The 19,671-nt window shown below is 43.0% G+C and overlaps 1 protein-coding gene and 1 long non-coding RNA gene across 3 annotated transcripts in view; one reads left to right on the top strand and one right to left on the bottom strand.

Moving 5' to 3' along the window:
• Nucleotides 1-19,671, top strand: part of Cgrrf1 (cell growth regulator with ring finger domain 1) — a 24,205-nt gene that overhangs the window by 1,936 nt on the left and 2,598 nt on the right. For both annotated transcript variants that reach the window (XM_026783226.1, XM_005355369.3), the window contains exons 2-4: nt 11,001-11,140; nt 16,504-16,681; nt 16,808-16,955. In XM_026783226.1, coding sequence (XP_026639027.1) covers nt 11,001-11,140; nt 16,504-16,681; nt 16,808-16,955 — 466 coding nt within the window. The remainder of the gene's footprint in view (nt 1-11,000; nt 11,141-16,503; nt 16,682-16,807; nt 16,956-19,671) is intronic.
• LOC113457029 lies at nt 9,463-10,990 on the bottom strand. The gene is made up of 3 exons (XR_003377686.1): nt 10,900-10,990; nt 10,487-10,626; nt 9,463-9,793 (listed from the first exon to the last, which is right to left on the bottom strand). It is a non-coding gene; the product is annotated as an uncharacterized LOC113457029 (long non-coding RNA).

Raw genomic sequence — 19,671 nt, 5'->3', positions numbered from 1 at the left:
TGTGTGTGTGTGTGTGTGTGTGTGTTAAAAGGCAGACACTGGAGTCAGACAACCTGGCTCTGCCAGGTCTAAGGCTTGATTTGAATGTACAATGACTATTTGACTATTTCACTACCTCTTGTCAGTGTAAGTTTCAGGAGTGTTGTAAGTGTCTATTGACTTATTGTTTTTTGAAGTCTGGGCTGAGCCCTGCTTAGGCTGCAAGAACTTGTAACCTGATTTGGACCTAACCAGTTATGGTGAACCTAAGCAACCATTCTTCGCACTTGGCTTGGCTTCATCGGTATAGATAAGCTTTTTATGTGCTCTTTACAAACTAACCCAAAGCCAGATTTATCGACTAGAAATGATGATAGCTTGGACACCATTTTAACCTTAGGAACATCCTTCTCAAATCCCAGCCAAGGCAACAGAGATAAACTGTCAAGTGCTACACTTTTTATCCTTGTCATCTCGCTTTGGTAATGGCTGCAGTTGGATCTTTACTGGTTGTCTGTTTCTCGAAGTCATGATCTTTACCCCTTACATCTGGGGTTCTTGCCTGCTGCTTCTCTCTACCGTGCTGTGTCCACCTGTAATGTGCGAAACAATCCCACACCAGTTTGAATTTAAAGAGTTGTTTATTTGAGGGTAAAAAAACTTACAGAACACTGTCCTACACAACAGCCAGGAAAGGAGTCTAGTCTCTGGAGCAAGAGAGCCAGCGGAGGGCTACCGCTGCTTTTTAAAGAGAAAGAGACCATGCCCCAATGGGCTGGTATCTCAGTGGCTATTGTCTGAAGGAGTGGAAGGAGCTCCTGCAGCACACCTGTGCTGGTGAGCATGCCCAAAGAACAGGAGCCTCTGATTTTTAGATCCCAATAACAGTAGAAAAAAGAATCACACTATAGGAACTATATGTCTTAGTCTCCGATGGCTTTCGTGAGCCCCAAAGCATCAGTCAGGTGAGATGTGGGATTCCCCTCTGTATGCTGTGGATATGTTTTATTACCATTGATTAATAATGAAGCTGCTTTGGCCTAAGGCAGGATGGAATATATCATTTCATCATCATTTATGCCCCAGCAATGCTTAAGCATGCATGAGCATCCGTTTATGGTGGTTCTTCAGCTGTTCCTATCCTGGGCAGTCCTAAATGCTTGTGTTATTGTCACACCCAAGGTTCCAGTCTTCCTTTATGCTGTCTATCCAGTGTTTTCTGGCCGTTCCTCTTCGCCCTATCCCGTGCACTCCTCCAAACAGTGCTATCTTCGGGAATCCACGTCATTCATTCTCATAACATGGCTGAAGTATCTCAAGCACCTTTGCCGTATCCTGTAGTTTACTTCCTTCTGTAGATGGAGATGTTTCTTAATGTCATCATTGTGCAGCCTATCTCTTCATGTGACATGCCATCTCAGACACATTCAGCCATGTTCAGGGGAGTGTTTCACTGTCCAGGTTTCGGGGTTGTAAAGAAGGCAGCTCAGGACAAGTGTCTCACAGACTTGTAATGTTGTTGTCGTTATGTCTCTTGCTGACCAAACCTTTCCTAGTGCCTGGAATGCAGTCGTCTGTATCCCTATTTCACCTCTTGGTGTCTGATCTGAAATAGTTCTCTCCTTTGAACTGAGGTTTCCTCCCAGATAGACAAAGTTGACTGTTTGCTTGAGATTCTGATTCTTTATTACAATGTTAACATCCTTGTGTGCCCTTCCCATGTGTTGTATCTCAGTCTTCTCCATGTTTACTTTCATACCAAGTTTTCACTGACTTCCACCACTCTGTTTACCGTGGCTGCAGTTCATTTGGACTTTCAGCAAGTAGTGCTGTATTGTCAGTGAAACACAAGCTCTTGATTTGCGCACCGCCTATCTCCTCATCCTCCAGGGCTGTTGCTAGTATTAATTCCAGGAATGCATTATAGAATAGTGGTGAGAGGACGCACCCCTGACACTCCTGCTGTTGTCTTTAGTTGATCACAGTTCTCCACAGACTTTGACTGATGCAAAGGTGTCTTTATAGGCATTTTCTAGTATTCTTACAATTTTTCTCTGGGAACCTGTAGAACCTCATTGTTTTCCAAATTCCTTTCCTCCAGATGCTATTGAATACCTTTCTGAAGTTGATGTAACAGACATGTAAGAGGAAATCCTAGTAGAGGCCCAGTGCAGATTCAGAGCTAACAGGAACGCAATTGATCAGATTTTCACTTTGAGGCAACTGGCAGAAGGGCAGAAAAGAGCTAGGTGGGAAATCCAAGCAGAGATAGAAGAGGAAAGAAGGCTGAGTCAGGCAGATGTCATGTAGCTACTGAAGAAAGACACCAGAATCTTACTGTAAGCCACAACTTCGTGGTGATACACAGATTAATAGAAATTGGTTAATTTAAGATGCAAGAGCCAGCTAGGAATACGCTTAAGCCACTGGCCAAACAGTGTTGTAATTAATATAGTTTCTGTGTGAATATTCAGGTCTGGGTGGCTGGGAAACAGATTAGTCTCCGTTTACACAGGTGTCCTCAGGAGCTTTATACAAATAATCATAAAAAAAATTCACTTGGCAGTGATTCCCTGCCTCCTCTGCAGCACAGTTTAGTAAGGGTTGGCTGTCAGCCTTACAGCTCTCCGTACACTCTGCTTGTGAACTGGGACAGAACTCTAAACCACTGTTTCCTTTGCTAGCTGTTTGCTGATAATGCTTCTCCAAGAAAGGATACAGACCGAAAGTCTAGATAGCACTAAGGGGCACATTGTTTCTGTGATGACGTAAGTCACAAAACAATCCCACTCCAGTTCAGAATTGTGGCCAATAAAAGGGTTATTTATTTAAGGGGAAAACTTACAGAGAGCAGCACGTGCTTTCCTCTGCTGTTACGATAGAAGAGACCACGCCCAAGTGGGCTGGTACCTTAAAGGCTATTGGCTGAAGGAGCAGAATGTGCTCCCACAGCAGTTTCTGTCTGGTCCTTGTGTGTCTTCTGTCACAGCAGTGCTCCATTCTGGCAGTGGCTCTGGGCCCAGTTTATACTGTTCCACTTTCCTACGTCAGCCCTATTTCTTTGTGTTGGAGTTGCAGCACCATGGCGTCCTAACTCCAAATTTTTCTTCTTTGGTGACTTTGTCTCAGGGATAATAGCTGGTGACGGGGTCATCTACTGCTAGGCAAGCCCCCTTCCACTGGGCATTCATTGCTTTCTGTTCAAATAGTTCATGTGCGTCTAGTCTCCTGAATAGACTGTGACTGGTAAAGTATTACTCAGAAGAGGGTTCTTGGACAAAATCCCATCAAAGATAGAGCTTGAGAGTTGGGTCGGTTATAACCTGGACACCTATTTGTTATTGGGATAGTCTTCAGTTCCTTGCTAATGAGAAATGAGATCTCAGTAATCCATACCATGTAATGGCTTTGGGATGAACTTATATAGAGATGCCTTTGGTTGATTGTGATGAAGTGGTCTCTGGATTAGGTACTTTGGGGATCAAGTCTTTATAGTACTTGTCTGTCTGGCATTGGAGATCTGCGGACTGTGACTGTACGCTGGTGCTATGATGGGATGCCCTGGGCTTGTTGGAGGACATACAGGAAGTAAGCAAACTTGAAACTCACACACTCTCTTAGAGAGTCACAGAGTTTCTGAGGGCTCTAAACCCTTTGTTCTGTGTCCTGTAGTCAACCTTGCTGAAATCTGGCCTTTTTTTTTTTTAAATACAGTGTTCTACCTCCATGTGCCTGCATACCAGAAGAGGGCACCAGATCTCATTACGGATGGTTGTGAGCCACCATGTGCTTGCAGGGAATTAAACTCAGGACCTCTAGAAGAGCAGCCAGTGCTCTTAACCTCTGAGCCATCTCTCCAACCCTCACATGGTTTTTTCAGTGTTACATGTTCTATAGCCCAGGTTGGCCTAGAACTCACTACGTAGACCAGGCTTACCTTGAACTTGGACAGGTCCTCCTGCCTTAGCTTCCCTCTAGAGTGCTGGTATTACAGGAATGAGCCACCAGGTCCAGTTTAAAGCTGAGAGCTCTGAGCTTCTTTTACTTATGGATGCAGCCTGCTTACCATGAGTGGGAAAGTCAGTGTTTCCTGGCGTGAAGATCCTGTGGGAAGGACCATTGGGACAGCTGCTTTCTAAACAAAAGAGTCCTATCATTTGTCCCAACCCAAGATCCCCATCGAGTAGGACAAAACCCTGACCTTCTGAGAAATAGCCCATTCTACATGTAAATCCGTGTCTATAGCAATGGTTGTTAACCTGTATGTCTCCACCCATTTGGCAGTCCAGTGAACTTTTCACAGGGGTCACTTAAGACCTCTGAAAAACACAGATATTTCTATTATGTTTTGTAACAGTAGCAAAATGACAGTTATGAAGTAGCAATGAAAATACTTTTATGTTTGTGGGTCACCACAACATGAGGAACTGTATTAAGGGGTCACTGTAGCATTAGGAAGGTTAAGAGCCCCTGGTTTATAGAAACTGCATAGGCGACATTGTTAGGGTGGTTAGAGAAGGATAGAATGTTCCAAGGCCAGATACATCTGTTTGGATATTTGCTCCAGGGTTCCTGGAGCCCCACATACTTGTTGGACTGATTGAAACTTGGTTCAGTAAGTTTGAGACAGCTCAAGGTTTCTCTTTTTTTGGCATCTAGGTTTTCCTCTTCAGTACAGCAGTATGAACATCACACAGAGTTGATACCTATGTTTTAATTTTTAGCCAGTTCAGAATCTTAGATGTTTATAACCTATAGGCCAGAGTTGGTCTGTCTTTACTAGTACAGTTAGCGGGTGGTCCTCCCTGCCTGTTGGTGAGATACTATGTAACTGTCAACAGGTCAAACAGGTTGATAGTGCTAGTCAAGTCCTTGGTCTCCTTACTGATTTTCTGTCTCTTGGTTGCTGCTACCAATTATTGCATTGGTTCAGAGTATTGAAATCTCTGTGTATTTTTCTCTATTTTTAGAGTTCTCTCTGTCTCTCTCTGTCTCTGTGTCTCTCTTTGTATTTTGAAGTACTATCTGTGGATGCATAAACATTTAGAATTATTGTGTCTGATAAATTTAACTCCGCTCTCATTATGAAACAGTGCTATTTTTTCCTCTTATAATCTCTGCTCTGGTTTCTGCTGTCTGTTATTAACATAGCCCCTACAGCTAGCTTGCTCATTCTCTTCCTCTCCCAGCCCTCTCTCTCCCCTTTTTTTCATTTTTTTCTTCAGGATTAAATTTAGCATCTTAAGCATTTAGGTATACTACCTCTGAGCCACATCCCAGGACTTCAGGCTTTCTTTTGATTGGTATTAGCAAGAATATCTTTTTCTATCCTCTACTTAAGATCATTTTAAGTGAGTTTCTTATATGTCTCATTTACCTAGCATTGCATTTTTCTCCAGTCTGAACATCCCAATCTTTTAGTTAGGGAATTTGAATCATTTGCATTTGATGTGATATTTAGGGTGGTTGGAGTTAGGTCCATTATTTTAGAATTTTTTTTAAAGATTTATTTAGTATACAACATTCCTTCCATGTGTGCCTGCAGGCCAGAAGAGGGCACCAGATCTCATTGTAGATGATGGTGAGCCACCATGTGGTTGCTGGAAAATGAACTCAGGACCTCTGGAAGTGCAGCCAGTGTTCTTAACCACTGAGCCATCTCTCCAGCCCCTTACAATTTGTTTTTATTTGATTTGTCTAGATTTGTTCCTTCCTGTTACAAGAAGCCTCTGCTTATTCATTCCTGGCTGCCCGGCTAGCTTTGACCTGAAATCACAGAGAAACTATTAATTAAAACACTGCTTGACTCATTAGCTCTAACTTCTTATTGGCTAACTCTTACATCTTAATTTAACTCATTTCTAATAGTCTGTGTATCACCACATGACAGTGGCTTACTGGTTAAAGTTTCAGCATGTTCGTTTTCACTGCTCCATGGCGTCTATATGACGCCTACCTTCTTTCTCCCAGCATTCAGTTCTGTCCTCCCTGCCTACCTAAGTTCTGCCCTATCAACAGGCCAAAGCAGTTTCTTTATTTATTAATGGTAATCACAGCATATGGAGGGGAAGGGACTCCCACATCACCTTCCCCAATCTGTTACTCTTCATTTGCATGAGTTAAATGACCACGTTGGCATGTTAGCAACAACTTTGAGTTTCCTTTGAGGATTTTAGTCTGTCTTTAATTTTCACTTAACATTTTAAAGATTTTGGTTACACTTGTCCATTGGATGTTTCATTTTTGTTCAATTTTCTTTTCTCTTTCTGTTTCATTTTGAGAGACAGAGACTCTGTCTGCCTAAAAAGTCTCTCTGTCTGTCTGTGTTTTCCTGGGAATTGGCCTACAGCCTCATTCTTGGTAGGCAGTGTACCCCAAGGCACCCTCGTAGCCCCAGTATGGGGCACTTTTATTGTAGTGTCTTCACATGGCTTCCTCTCCATTCTTCAGTGTCTGATCTGTTGTAAAGCCTGACCAGCATATTCTTTATCTCAGACATTGCCTTTGTCATCTGTTAGAACAGATTTGAGTGTTTTGAACTGTTTTCTATGTCTGTACAGTTTTCAATCTCCTTAGCATTCTTGAGCACATAGAATACAGTCCTGACAATTATGGAAATGTTCCCAGTTAAAAGATAAAAATTATCAGCTTGAAGCCAGGTGGTGGCAGTGTGCGCCTTTAATCCCAGCACTCAGGAGGCAGAGGCAGGTGGATCTCTGTGAGTTCGAGGCCAGCTTGGTAGATCACCTTGTATAAAAAGAAAGATTCTAACATCTTTAGCATTTTTATACTTTTCTATAGATTCATTTATCTCCTCTTTATGGTTAATATTTTCTGCTTCTTTACAGGCCAATTAACTTTTTAAAGCACGATAAACATCGGAAAGCCTAAATTTTCCTCAGGGATTGTTGGGCCATTATCCTATATAGTCTTGCACATATTCTTACGCTTTGTGCTGGGTCAGTTGATTTCCTTAGAAACAGTTTGATCTTCTAGAGGTTTACTTTTCCTCTTCTTTGCTGGACCACAGAAGCCTCATCTAACTTCAGTAAAACCAGGTCCATCATCTTAAGTAACTGTCTATTCTGCTTGTTAATTTTATTGGCTTCCCTTTGCCACGAGATTGATAGTTTATTATAAAATTTTAGTTTGCCATCTAAATATTAGTGGAAGTTTTTTTTTTCTCTTTTTACCTTTACTGTTTTACTATTTTATAATTATGTATTGCTAGATGCTTAGACATCCAGCCTAGGACAAGGGATTGCAGTGACACTCTGTTAAAGATTGACACTGACCCAACCCGCTCTCGGTGTGAGCCTTGTCCTAACCCTTGCATTGCATGCATGGCCTATACTGGCCTTTGTAGGCTTAGTTTCCACCACCTGCTCCAGGCATAGATCCCATCAGTCCATGCCAATAGCCTTGTCCAGTGCATTTTCCCTAAAAGTAGTTGCCTTTAAACCCAGCTAGGTCTCCTTTTCTTCAACTTTTTATTATTTGAATTTTCAAACATTCAGGACTCAGGGAAAAATAACATAGAGAACATGCATAATTAGTTGTGCCATCAACATTTATTACACTACATATCTGCCTATTCATCCCTTCCTACTCTCCAATCATGTGTTCATCTTATTCCAGGATGTACCTCAAAGTAAATTGTTTTCTTCACCCCAAAGTTCTAGGATATGACTATCACCAGCTAAAGTTCAATGTAATTGGTGTTTCCTGTCCCAACTGTCTGGGCCCAAATAATGGACTCAGATGCTGGATGTGAATTATAAATGCCCAGTTCAGGCTTCATGCTTGTTACTAGCTAACTCTTACACTGAAATTAACCCATAATTTTGTCTATGGTTTGCCACGTGCCTTGGTGCCTTTTCTCTGTTTAGCATTATCATTTTGCTTCTCTGCAGTTGCTGCAACTATCTAACTCCACCCTTCCTCTTCCCAGAATTCTCTTAGTCTGATTCTCAAGGTCAGTGTCATTCTGACTGGCTATCTGCCAATCAGCTTTTTGTTAGCAAATGAGAGTAATGTATATTCATAGTATAAAAAAAGATTATTCTACAGCGGTTCAGTGTTTTGTTTATAGTTCTCTTTAATTTGTATGTTCAGTGCCTTGCTGTGCATGTGCATATGCATGTTCCACAGTGTGCACCTGAAAGAAAAAGGCAGCCTCCTCCAGGGAGTCCTCCTCCAGGGAGTCCTCCTCCAGGGAGTCCTCCTCCAGGGAGTCCTCCTCCAGGGAGTCCTCCCCTTCTGTCCTGTTTGAGACAGGACCTCTTCCTTCCACTGCCTCTGCCAGTCTAGTTGCACCACAGGCTTCTCCTGTCTCCTCGTCATCTTACTGTTGGAGCACTGCACAGACACACACACTCCCATGTCAGCTTTGTGTGGATTCTAGCTCAGGCCCTCACACCTGCTCAGCTCTTTACCCACTGAGCTGTCTCCCCACTCCCCAGTGACCTAACCCCTCTGAGATTTTTGATTGTTTGCTTTTTGTTTTATCAAGTTGTTCCCCTCCCCCCCCCCCAGCCAATGGTCTGTCCTAGAACTCTGTAGACCAGGCTGGCCTTGAATTCTGAGATCTGCCTGCCTCTGCCTTCCAAGTGCTAGTGAAGTGATGTTTACCTTCAGTGGAATGTGCAGATCTGAAGATGCTGATTGCCCGGTGTTTACCAAATACATCTAGACAATCCCAAATTGAGCACCACACACTGATAGGTTCTTCGGGCACTTGCCCAGGTACCCCTGCTATATACACTCAGAAACAACCTTGGTCTTCTTATTTCATAGGTTAGCTTAGCCTCTTTTAGGGTTTCATATTAGATAATCTGATGTGGGAGTGTCATATATCAATCTGTTGATTTCATTGGTTAAGCAATAAAGAAACTGCTTGGCCCTGATAGGTTAAAACATAGGTGGAAGGAGTAAACAGAACAGAATGCTGGGAGGAAGAGGAAGTGAGCTCAGAGATGCCATGCTCCCCTCTCCAGATGCGATAGCTCTGCTCTCTGAGACACACGCGATGAAGCTCCGACCCAGGATGGACGTAGGCTAGAATCTTCCTGGTAAGACCGGTGCTACACAGATGATTAGAAATGGGCTAAATTAATATGTGAGAATTAGCCTGGAAGAGGTTAGATAGAAATGGGCCAAGCAGTGTTTAAATGAATACAGTTTGTGTGTTGTTATTTCGGGCATGAGCTAGCAGGCGGCCGGGGTGCTGGGGACGCAGCCCCACCGCTCTTATTACTACAATAATCTTACAGCATCTCTTTTTTTGATATATTTTTGAGAATTTTGTGTGTGGGTGCTTTGCATGCATATATGTATGTATGTCGTTTGTGTGCCTGGTGCCTACAGAGGTCAGAAAAGAGTGTCGGAGCCTTTACCGACAGTTATGAGCTGCCATGGGGATGCTGGGAGTTGAACCGCAGGCCCTCAGGAAAAGCAGCCAGTGCTCTCAACTGCTGAGCCATCTCTCCAGACTTTATATTTTTGAAAGTTATCCACATGGTTCTAGCAATGTACTACCTCTTTTCAGTGCTGACTATGAATACACTCTCCCTGGATTATGCCAGTTTGTCAGTTGTTTTCGCAGACTCTTTTCTGTTTCTTTTTTTCTTCCCTGTCAGTGCTGTCTATTTGGAGAGAAAGATGTAATCAGAGTGTGAACATAGCTGAAGTCCACTGATTCAGCTGCTGAAACATGTTAGGGCACTCTGGGTGAAGTCCAGTGGTCCAACTAATAGGTTTTCTGTAGTCAGGTAATAGGTTTCTCTGCCAATGCAGTAAGCCAGATCAAGTTGAACTGAAAAAGTAAAAGAACAGATTTATTTGCAAAGCAATTCCTGGGTGAGGTCTCCAGTCCCAGAGATCAAAGCCCAAGAAGTCATGCACCCTGAACTAAAGCGTGAAGGTGTAGGTGGGGGTGATGACCTGTTGGCTACAAGCTGGGGTTGTGCCCAAGTGTGGACAAAAGCTGACTGCTTTAGGCACCTTCAGGAGAGGAGCTGCCGCAACTGTTTTGAAAGTGGTGCTGGGCTTTTGGTACCTTTCCTTTGTTGGAGATTCTCTGAGAGGGTAGGATTTGGAGAGTGGGGGGAATGGGGCTTCTCAGATTGTGCAGAAAAGAGCTGGAGGTTCTAACCAAGCACCAACTGTGGATTTATTTTAGGGCACTCTGTTTAGGCTGAGTAAAGTTGCCTGGTTTGTAATTTTACTAGATATTTCATTTGGTTTCTTTGTTTGGAAGCTTGTTGTGTGTGGATTGTCACAGTTCCTGCTCTTGCATAGTGCCTTTGACCTTTAAAAGACTTATGTGAATGAAAGTCTGTATTTGACATTTTGCTTTGTTATTTTAGAAATTCTAAATGACTATTTGATATTTCCTGGGCTTCATAAATCATAACATAGTCTGTATATTGAGTAAACATTTGTTTTTTATATCTTTTGAGTATTTGGTTCAATAACGGCCATGTTATTTATTCTAAGTATAACTCACCTATAATCATCGAGCTCTCACGTTGTTATCCACAATTCAAAGGAAGAGCTGCTTATTTTTGGGAGCATGCTGATTTATTCGGCCAAATGATACAGTGCAGTTCTGCGAGACCTCTGACCTCCCTCAAGTCTAGGTTGGTTCTGCAAGACAACAAAAATAAGCGGCTGAGCCTCTTTTCCTGGTGCTTGTTTTTAGAAGGAATATGTAATGAAGCCTAATGTACTTTTTAAAAAAAAAAAGACTTTTTAAATTTATTCTTTGTGGATTTCACATTGCTTATCCCTATCCCATCCATCTCCCCGTGACCCTTCATAGCCACCCTCTGCCCTTGAAACCTCCCCCCCAAAAAATAAAATTTAAACAACAACAAGAAAAAGCCCAAAATGCAAATCAAAACAAACTAACTAATGTACCAAAAGAGAACATCAATGACAAAGAAAGTCTCAGCGTGGAAAACTATGTGGCCAGAATTTCAGATTTGTTGAAGCTGTGTTTTATGTTTTCCTTTCTGTAGGTTTGGTTGGGATGTTCCAGTAATTCTGAGGAATTCAGAAGAGACCCAGTTCAGCACAAGAACTTTCAAGAAACAAATGAGACAAGTCAAGAACCCTTTTGGCTTAGAGATCAGTAACCCGTCCTCAGCTTCCCTAGCAGGTTGGTGGCTTTTCCAAAGATTTCCCTGATCTCTAGTCCCCTGTCGTTAACCCTTCTGTTTTCTTTCTCTATTGCTTTCTCTTCATTCAACTTCACCATTCACTGAACTGCATGCTGCACTGTAAAGATTAAAGTTCATAAGTTTTCTCCTGGGAGTGTTTATCCACTAATAGAGACATGTGTGCGTAAGGAGGAGAATGCAGCATTTCAGGGTAGTAAACAAGTCTGTTAAGACATGGCGCCACATTTGTGGTCTTCAGTGAAATGAAAAATGATAAAATGTGTCTGAATATTAAGTTTGAGGTTGCTCACCTTTTTAAGAACAACCGATTTTTAATCTGATATTATGATATTTTAGTATACATTATTTTCATATAATATGGGATTTGTTTGTTTAGTTTTTGTTTTTTCAAGACAGGGTTTCTCTGTGTAGACCTGGCCCCTTACTGTTCTGGAACTCACTCACTAGACCAGGGTGCCAGTCTGGCCTTGAACTCAGCAATCCACCTGTCTCTGCCTCCTAAGTGCTGGGATTAAAGGCAAGTGATACCATGCCTGGCTATAATATGTTATTTTTGATGTGATAATTACAGTTGGCAGGTTTGTTTCTGTGTTCGTTAGGTCTACTTAGGAGCCATTGAGTTAAAATATAAAGGCAGAAGCGTTACATTTGCTGCAGTAGAGATGTTTAGGAAGTCTTGTAGAGAAGAGTGTGTGGACACTCCTGTCCCCCTTCTAAGCAGGTGATTGCTGGGGGTTGAGGAACCTTCTAGGTGGAATGAGAACAGAGCACCCAAGTAAGTGAGGAATATAGCACAGGAGAGAACCAAGAGGCCGTTTGTGGCTCCAAGACAGGGTAGGGCGGGTGTGAAGGTCTGTGCTGTCAACTGGACAGAATCCAGAATGACTTGGGGATGGGCCTCTGGGCATGCCTGTGGGGTTATCTTGACTGTGGTAATTGAGAAGACTGCAGGTCATGCTTGGCCTTGATCCTTGGCCCTAATCGTGAGATTGTGAACAATCATCCAGACAAAGAGAAGTAAGCAGGCTACACATTTGCTGCTCCTTTCTGATGTGGGGGTCATGTGACCAGCTGCTCCAACTCCCTGCTGCCTTGACTTCCTCCCATGATGGGCTGCACCCTTGTACTGTAGCCAGCCTTTGTCCCTAAAGTTGCTCTTAGCAGGGCACTCAAACAGGGAAAGAAGCTAAGACACTAGGTAAGAGAGAAGAGTCTAGAAGACTCGGCATGGGTTTCAGAGACAGCTCCTGTTACAGGGATAAAACCGGAGGAATGGCGGGTTGGGAAGAAAAGTATTGAATTTGGGTTTGAGCCTGTGGGCTTGGAGATGCTTTTGTGATGTTCAGTGGAGATGGAGAGGAAGCAGCCCCAGAATCTGGGCAAAGGTGCCTGCTTCCGACACCTTTCAAATCTTAACAGGAACTCTAATCTTTGTAGCTTTTCAGCTTATTCTTGCCACTAACTCATTTTCTTTCCCTCAAAACTGTGAAAACCACAAACAAACAAACAAACATAAAAACTTCAAATTTGGGCCAGAGAGATAAAAGTGTGAGGACCAGAATTCAGATCCCCAGGCCCCCACAAAATGTCAGGAGGGTGTGGTGGCCCATCTGTAACTCCGGCTCCAGAAGGTAGAGATGGGGTTCCAGAGCAAGTTGGCCAGCAAGACTAGACGTGAGTTGTGGATTTGAGAGATCCTGCCTCAGCAAAGAAGGTCGAGGTTCCTGAGGAAGATTTTCAGCATTCACCTTGAAAAGCCGTGTGTAGACACAGGTGCACACATGCTTGCATACCACGCACACCCATGCACGCACAGTGCACACATGATTGTGAAATGTGCTCTCTCTCCCCTTTTACTCTCTGAACAACTTAGTTTTCTTCCCCTAAGTGGCTCTACTGAAGTGGCTGTAGCCAAGGTCACTGGTTGCCTCCTCTGGGTCCCACTTGCGGCCCTGCAGCGGAAGTCCTGGGCTGGAGAACACACTCACCTTCAGAGCTGAGCCTCCTTCTTCACAGAGTGCCTTGTGGACCATTCTTAGTCAGTCTCGTGCCTGTCACTCCCAAAGCTTGTCCCCTGACAGGAAACCGGTTCCTTAGTCAGCATGAGCCATCGGCCATCATCTGAGTTTTCTCCTTTGTTTGTTTGGTTCACAGGACCTTAAAGGTTGGTCTGGAATTCATAATATAGCCCAAGTGGGCCTCAGCAAGTAAATCTTGACTTACAGTTCTTAAAAAGTATGTAATTCCTTATTCTTTCTCCTTAACTATAAATAATACCACCCTATAAATTGAAGGAAATGAAGATCCTTTTCCCCCAAGAGTATGTAAGTGTTTATTCTGACTTTTTTTAATTTTAGAAAAATAAATTTTAAGATATGACATAAAGAATACCTCTCTGGGAGGTGGTGGTGCACATCTTTAATCGCAGCACTCGGGAGGCAGAGGCAGGTGAATCTCTGTGAGTTGAAGGCCGACCTGGACTACAGAGTCAGTTCCAGGACAACCAGGGCTACGCAAAGAGACTCTGTCTTGAAAAACCAAAAAAAGAAAGAAACTACCTTTATTAAAACAAGACAAGCTGGGTGGTAGTGGTGTTTAATCCCAGCATTCAGGAGGCAGAAGCAGCTAGATCCCTGTGCCTTGTGGACCATTCTTAGTCAGTCTCGTGCCTGTCACTCCCAAAGCTTGTCCCCTGACAGGAAACCGAGGCCAACCTGGTCTACAAAAACTAGTCACAGGACAGGCACCAAAGCTACAAAGAAACCCTGTCTTGAAAAACCAAAAAAAAAAAAAAAAAAAGTATGACAGTAGATCATGCATTCCTGAATAAACTATACAGTGATTACAGTGATGGTTTAATTCCACCCCCACCCCCACCCCTCAGCAGCTTTAGATTTTAACGCACTACAAAGTCTCATCTGATTCTTAGGTAAGGACTGCCTTTAATAAACAATCAACCGTGTCTTCCTGCTGTGCAAAGTCCACTGAGAGGGAGAAGAGCTGGTGGCACTGTGAGGAAGCACACGCTCCTCTGGAGCTAGAACTCAGGAAGTCATCCCCACCACTCAGGCAGAAGCAGTCTCAAGGAGGGCCGGCTGCCAGTGCCTGAGCAAGTGAGAAGACAGCCAGTCAGGGGAGCACTCAGCCTTCCGTGGCCCGACGCTCTCCACTGATGGAAAAGAGTGGAGCTCCTAACAGAACTCACTTGAAAAAAAAAATCATTCCTTCTTTGTGTTCTATGGGAAGAAAAGGATTTTGGTGGAAGTTATAAGAACAAGGCCCATGGAAAGGTAGATATCCTTAAGATGTCTACAAAGTGGTTTTAAGATTATTTTCTTTCATGCCCAGATTTTTTTTCTCACCACTCCATCCCAAGTACCAGACAGATTGCACAGGAGAGAGAATAAACCTCTGGATGTGGTGTAACTTGGCAACAACTGAGAGGCTCGCCAATCCGTTTGCTAGAACGGGCTGCTGGTTTTGCTGTCATATAACAGTGTTGTGTTTGGGTTTTTGTTCAATTCGTGTCCCCAGATGAAGGCTTTAATGAAACCATAATTTAGATATCCAGTATCTATTAGTTGAATTGGATGAATTTGCTTCAGGAAGACTTTGGAAGTAACCCCCCTATTCCAGCCCACTTCATTTTAACAGATCCAATAAGAGCTAACATAAAACAAAAGATTTAGGGAAAACAAACATTAGCATTTGGAGAGTGGTTTCCTGCATCCTGAACTTTCCTCTCCTGTCTCATCATCGTCATGCATGGCGTCACAGGAGCAGGACGGTTTTCCTGCCTGTGCTGCTCTTATTAAATGGCTCAGAGCCAGGGTTGTCTCCGGCGCTTTATGCTGTTAGTCTAGCGAAGCTGTGCTGGATGAAGACAGTTGAAAGAAGTCGTACCCACTTGGCTTTGACCTTTCTGATTCACAGCTGCCCAGCTTTGTTAGTGATAGTAATGGAAAACAGTTTTGTGTATGCGTTGCAATTTGGAGGAACAAGCATGTGTGAAAGGGGGAACCCCCTGCAGGAGAAGTGGGGAAAGGGGAGAACAGTTCGGCAGAGAAGTGTCTGACCTCTCGTCAGGTGGTGTCCTCTGTAATGGCCAAGGTTGTGAGAGCGTGTGGACGAGAATCTGCGGATGCTGCGGCTCCTTTTCATTACCTTCTAGTGCTAGTTCTAGTGACATATTAAAGTGTGATTACTTTTCGACTGTCAGTGAATTAATACCTGGTGAAATAAAATAAATATATTTGAACTAGAATTTCATTCCAGTTGGCTTGCAGAGTTCCTGCTAATTAAAATTTGAACTCATCGTGGTCCTGGGTCACTGCTGTCACACATAGCAGCAAAGCAGGGGGGAGCAGGGGACCATCTTGGTCACCCTGTGGAGCATGTACTTGAATTTGTGTCTTCTCACAGCATCTTCTCCTGATCACATGTTTAAAATAGGTAACAAATCAGTCACTTCCTGTTACAAGCAGCAGAAAAATCTTCAATAAAGGCGTCCTGAGCCCTGCAGAGTTGCTGGTGGACCCAGGCCAGGTTCGGAAGCTAAGCTGCTGCACCAGGAACAGTGGCCCAGACTGCATGTAGGTTCTAGTCAAACATATCCCACCTCTGAGCACGGGCAGAAGTCTTGACACTTGAACTTGGTATGCTTCAACTGCCACTAATAGGGAGAGGGAAAAAAATCATATTGATAGCACTTACAGTACTGTATAAGCATAAAATCCATACATGAAACAACACATACAATCGTATGTCACTTAGTTATCCTCTTACAAGTCCACTGACACTATCACCTCCTGTCTTTGAAACAAGGAGAAAACGAGAGTATTGCTATTAGACTTTCCATGGTTGGCATCCCTAGGCATTCCTCAGGCTGTGTTGTATTCCGTGGAACATTAACTGTGTGACGGACATTAACATTGCCATTGTGTATATTAATAATAAAGCTCAGCTGCTTCTTAGTGTTTTTCTTCAGTGATCGCCATCTGACCCCATGGTTTCTGTATACCCATTTCAGATGGTTCTGTTCTCCTGTCTGACCCTTGTGCTGATCACACAATGATTGCATATATTGTTGGAAAGAGGCGGTTATAGTTACCAAAAGGAAAACTGGGCTAGTCATTCTAAAGATAAATTATAATAATGAAGTTTTGCTGTATTGCTCAAGTTCTGCATAGCTATTGACATTTTTATATTTGTAGATACATATCCTTCAACAACATTTAAAACTGCCATCAGCTTGGCCACCATCCAGAACAAAGCCTGTGTTTCTTACCCTTGTTATTATTATATTAGTGACACCCATCTCTTTCTGGATTGTTTTCTGCAGCTGGCATGACCTTGACAGCAGATTGCCTTGAAAATAGCCGTCTCACGTGCTTCTGGGGGTGCAGTGTCCAAAAACTCTACGAAGCTCTTCAGAAGCATGTTTACTGCTTCCGGATAAGCACACCGCAAGCATTGGAAGAGGCACTCTACAGTGACTACCTCCACAGAGAGCAGTATTTGTATCCTTTTTCCAGGGGCACCCACCGCACACAAAAGTGAGACTGGATATAGTAAAATGTTACCAAGTTATTGACTCTTTACGATATGTTTCTTCTTTTGGCAATTTGCCTTTACATATTCAAAAGTATTAAAAAACACAGCAAAGAAGAACTATATTGCCAATTACCGAGCGATACTGAAATTGACGACTTTGGTCCAGTGCCCAGATCTCGTTATCCATTGGTAGCTCTCTTGACCCTTGCTGATGAGGAGGACCGGGAAATTTATGATATTGTAAGTAACTGAAGCATCCGGAACACTTTACCTTTACAAGATTTGGGGTGATTCTTAATTATTTCTGAGATAGGAAAAAGATCATTTCTGAAAACATATTTGGTCTTGGACATACATGTCTTGAAAAATTAAAATATAGATTTGCCCCTGTTTAATTTTTGTACCTATAACACACCTTCAGACTGTGATGATCCCCCATCTCCCCACTCCCTGTAGATGACAACTACATGGGCTTATTTATAAAATAAAAGGTAGATTGTTGTTGAACTCAGTTAATATCGTCCTCTTTGTTAGGTAATATTTGCTTTAGAGAAAATGTCCTTTGGGACGTGTCTGAGTTGATCAGGATCACTATGACCTGAAGTGCCCGACTTTATGACCAGGTCTGTTCTTGGGCCATAGTTTTGTTGCCTGTGTCCGTTGGATTCCTTGTTAAGCCTGTGCTTTCCATTTGGGATCTCTGTGTTCAGTCATTTGAGAGTCTTGTTTTCTCACTATGTACTGATTTTTAAAAAATATTTATTATGTATATAGTGTTCTGTCTGCATGTATGTCTGCATACCATAAGAGGGCACCAGATCTTATTATAGATGGTTGTGAGCCACTATGTGGTTGCTGGGAATTGAACTCAGGACCTCTGGAAGCACAGCCAGTGCTCTTAACCATCTCTCTGGCCCTACGTACTGATTCTTTAGACTGGTAGTTCGTTCCCTGTTTGGAGCATAAAAGCATCTAAGTGATCAGAGAGGCCCGAGTCTCCACCTCTGTGTGAGATGGAAACGTACACAGGTTGAACATCCCTCTCTGAAAACTGGAGATCTTTTGAGCACTGAGATATGCTACATGTAGGAAATTCTAACCCGCACTCACTCACCAGCCACAGTTAAGTGTGTGTGTACCAAACGTGCTTTTGAAAATTATCTTCAGGTCATGTTTCTAAGATGTTCTTAAAGCACAAATTAATTTCCTGGTTAGACTTGGGACTCATCTCCTTCTCTAGGATAGCTCATTGTGTATATGCAAATATATCCAAATCTGAAAAATCTAAAATCACTTTTACTTCCAAGCATTTCTAATCAGAGAAACTTAACTCATATATCTACAAACTTTTTGTGAACTCTTGGCAAAAGCAGGTATGACGGTGCACGCCTTTACTTCCAGCACTTGGGAAGCAGAGACAGGCAGCTGTGAGTTTGAGCCCAGCCCCGTTTACAGAACAAGTTATAGAGCAGCCAGGGCTACACAGATAAACCCAGTGCTTGTATTTGCTCATTAGTAAAGATGCAGTGACATTTTAATGATACTTTTGTGTATAATGTGCAAAATATATTCACTAACATGAGCCTGTGGTTTCCTTTCAGCAACAGCCTAGGGTGTTAGCACAAAGGTCTTTATTAGACTCAAGCAGAGTAGAGAAAATCCCAGCCCTACTCTCCCCCAGGTCAGACTCGAGGCCTCATTTGTGATAGGCAAGTGCTCTACCGTTGAGCCGGGTCCCTACTTTTACCCTTTTGTAAAAAGCAGAGTGTTGCTGGGCACTGATGGTGCACACCTTTACTCCCAGAGCTTGGGAGGCAGAGATAGGATCTCTGTGAGTTCAAGTCCATCCTGGTCTATATAGTGAGTTCCAGGATGGCCAGGGCTACACAGTGGAACCGTGTCTCAAGAAACAAAAACAAAACAGCAGAGTATCTTCATGAAATAAGTGTGTGTTGAATTTTGAAAGGTACAGACCCTTATGGGAAAATATAAGTTGTTATTTGCATATAAGTATCTCAAATTTCATTTTATTTATTTATTGCTTGTTTGTTTTGAGGCAGGGTCTCACTATGTAGCTATAGCTGTCTTGAAACTATGCAGACCAGGCTGACCTCAAACAATCCACCTGCCTCTGGGTGCTGAGGCTAAAGGCGTGCACTACCATGACTGGCTTTAAATTTTATTTTTTAAAATCAAACCGAAACCTTTTTCTTTGTTTTTTTTTTTTTCCTTAATTAATAGAGCCAGAGGGGGAGGAATGGAGAAGCGTAGGTCGCTGCTATAAAGCTTCAGGTGTGGTACCTAATGTGAAGTTGGTGATGTTCAGAATATTTTGGAAGAGCATGGGTGTTCTTGCCACAGAGAGGGAGAATTGCTGTAAAGTAATGGGTGTGTTAGTTTGCTTGACTGTAACGACCATTTACTACACAATCCACAGCAGCACATGCTGTTGTATACCTCAGATAAATACAGTTGAAGAAAAGTCATTCCAGGTCGTTCATCTGATAAAATGCTTGTCTGTAAGCCAGGTGACGCAAATCCAATCCCAGAAACCATTTACCTTTGTGTGTGCGTGTCCAGAGATCAGCGCTGAGCGTCTTCTTCAGTCACTTTCCACTTATATAAGTGTGTTTATGAGTGTGTGCATGTGGGCGTGTCTTGTGGAGGTCAGAGGTCAGCATCAGGTGTTTTCCTCAGTTGCTCTGCACCTTATGCTTTTGAGGCTGGGTGTTTGGCTGAACAGAGCTCGCTGATGGGCTAGACTAGCCAGCAGACTCCCAGGATCCACCTGTGTGCTCTTCCCCAGCCCTGGTATCACAGATGTGCCATATGAGGCCGTCATCAGTTACGTGATGTCACGTGTGCCTTTATGAGGCCGTCATCAGTTACATGGTGTCACGTGTGTGTCATATGAGGCCGTCATCAGTTACATGGTGTCACGTGTGTGTCATATGAG

Source organism: Microtus ochrogaster, chromosome 17 (genome assembly GCF_000317375.1).
Source record: "Microtus ochrogaster isolate Prairie Vole_2 chromosome 17, MicOch1.0, whole genome shotgun sequence".
NCBI classification, from domain to species: Eukaryota; Metazoa; Chordata; class Mammalia; order Rodentia; family Cricetidae; genus Microtus; species Microtus ochrogaster.
Note: the sequence above shows the minus strand (reverse complement) of the source record. Positions and strands in the feature narration are given on the sequence as shown.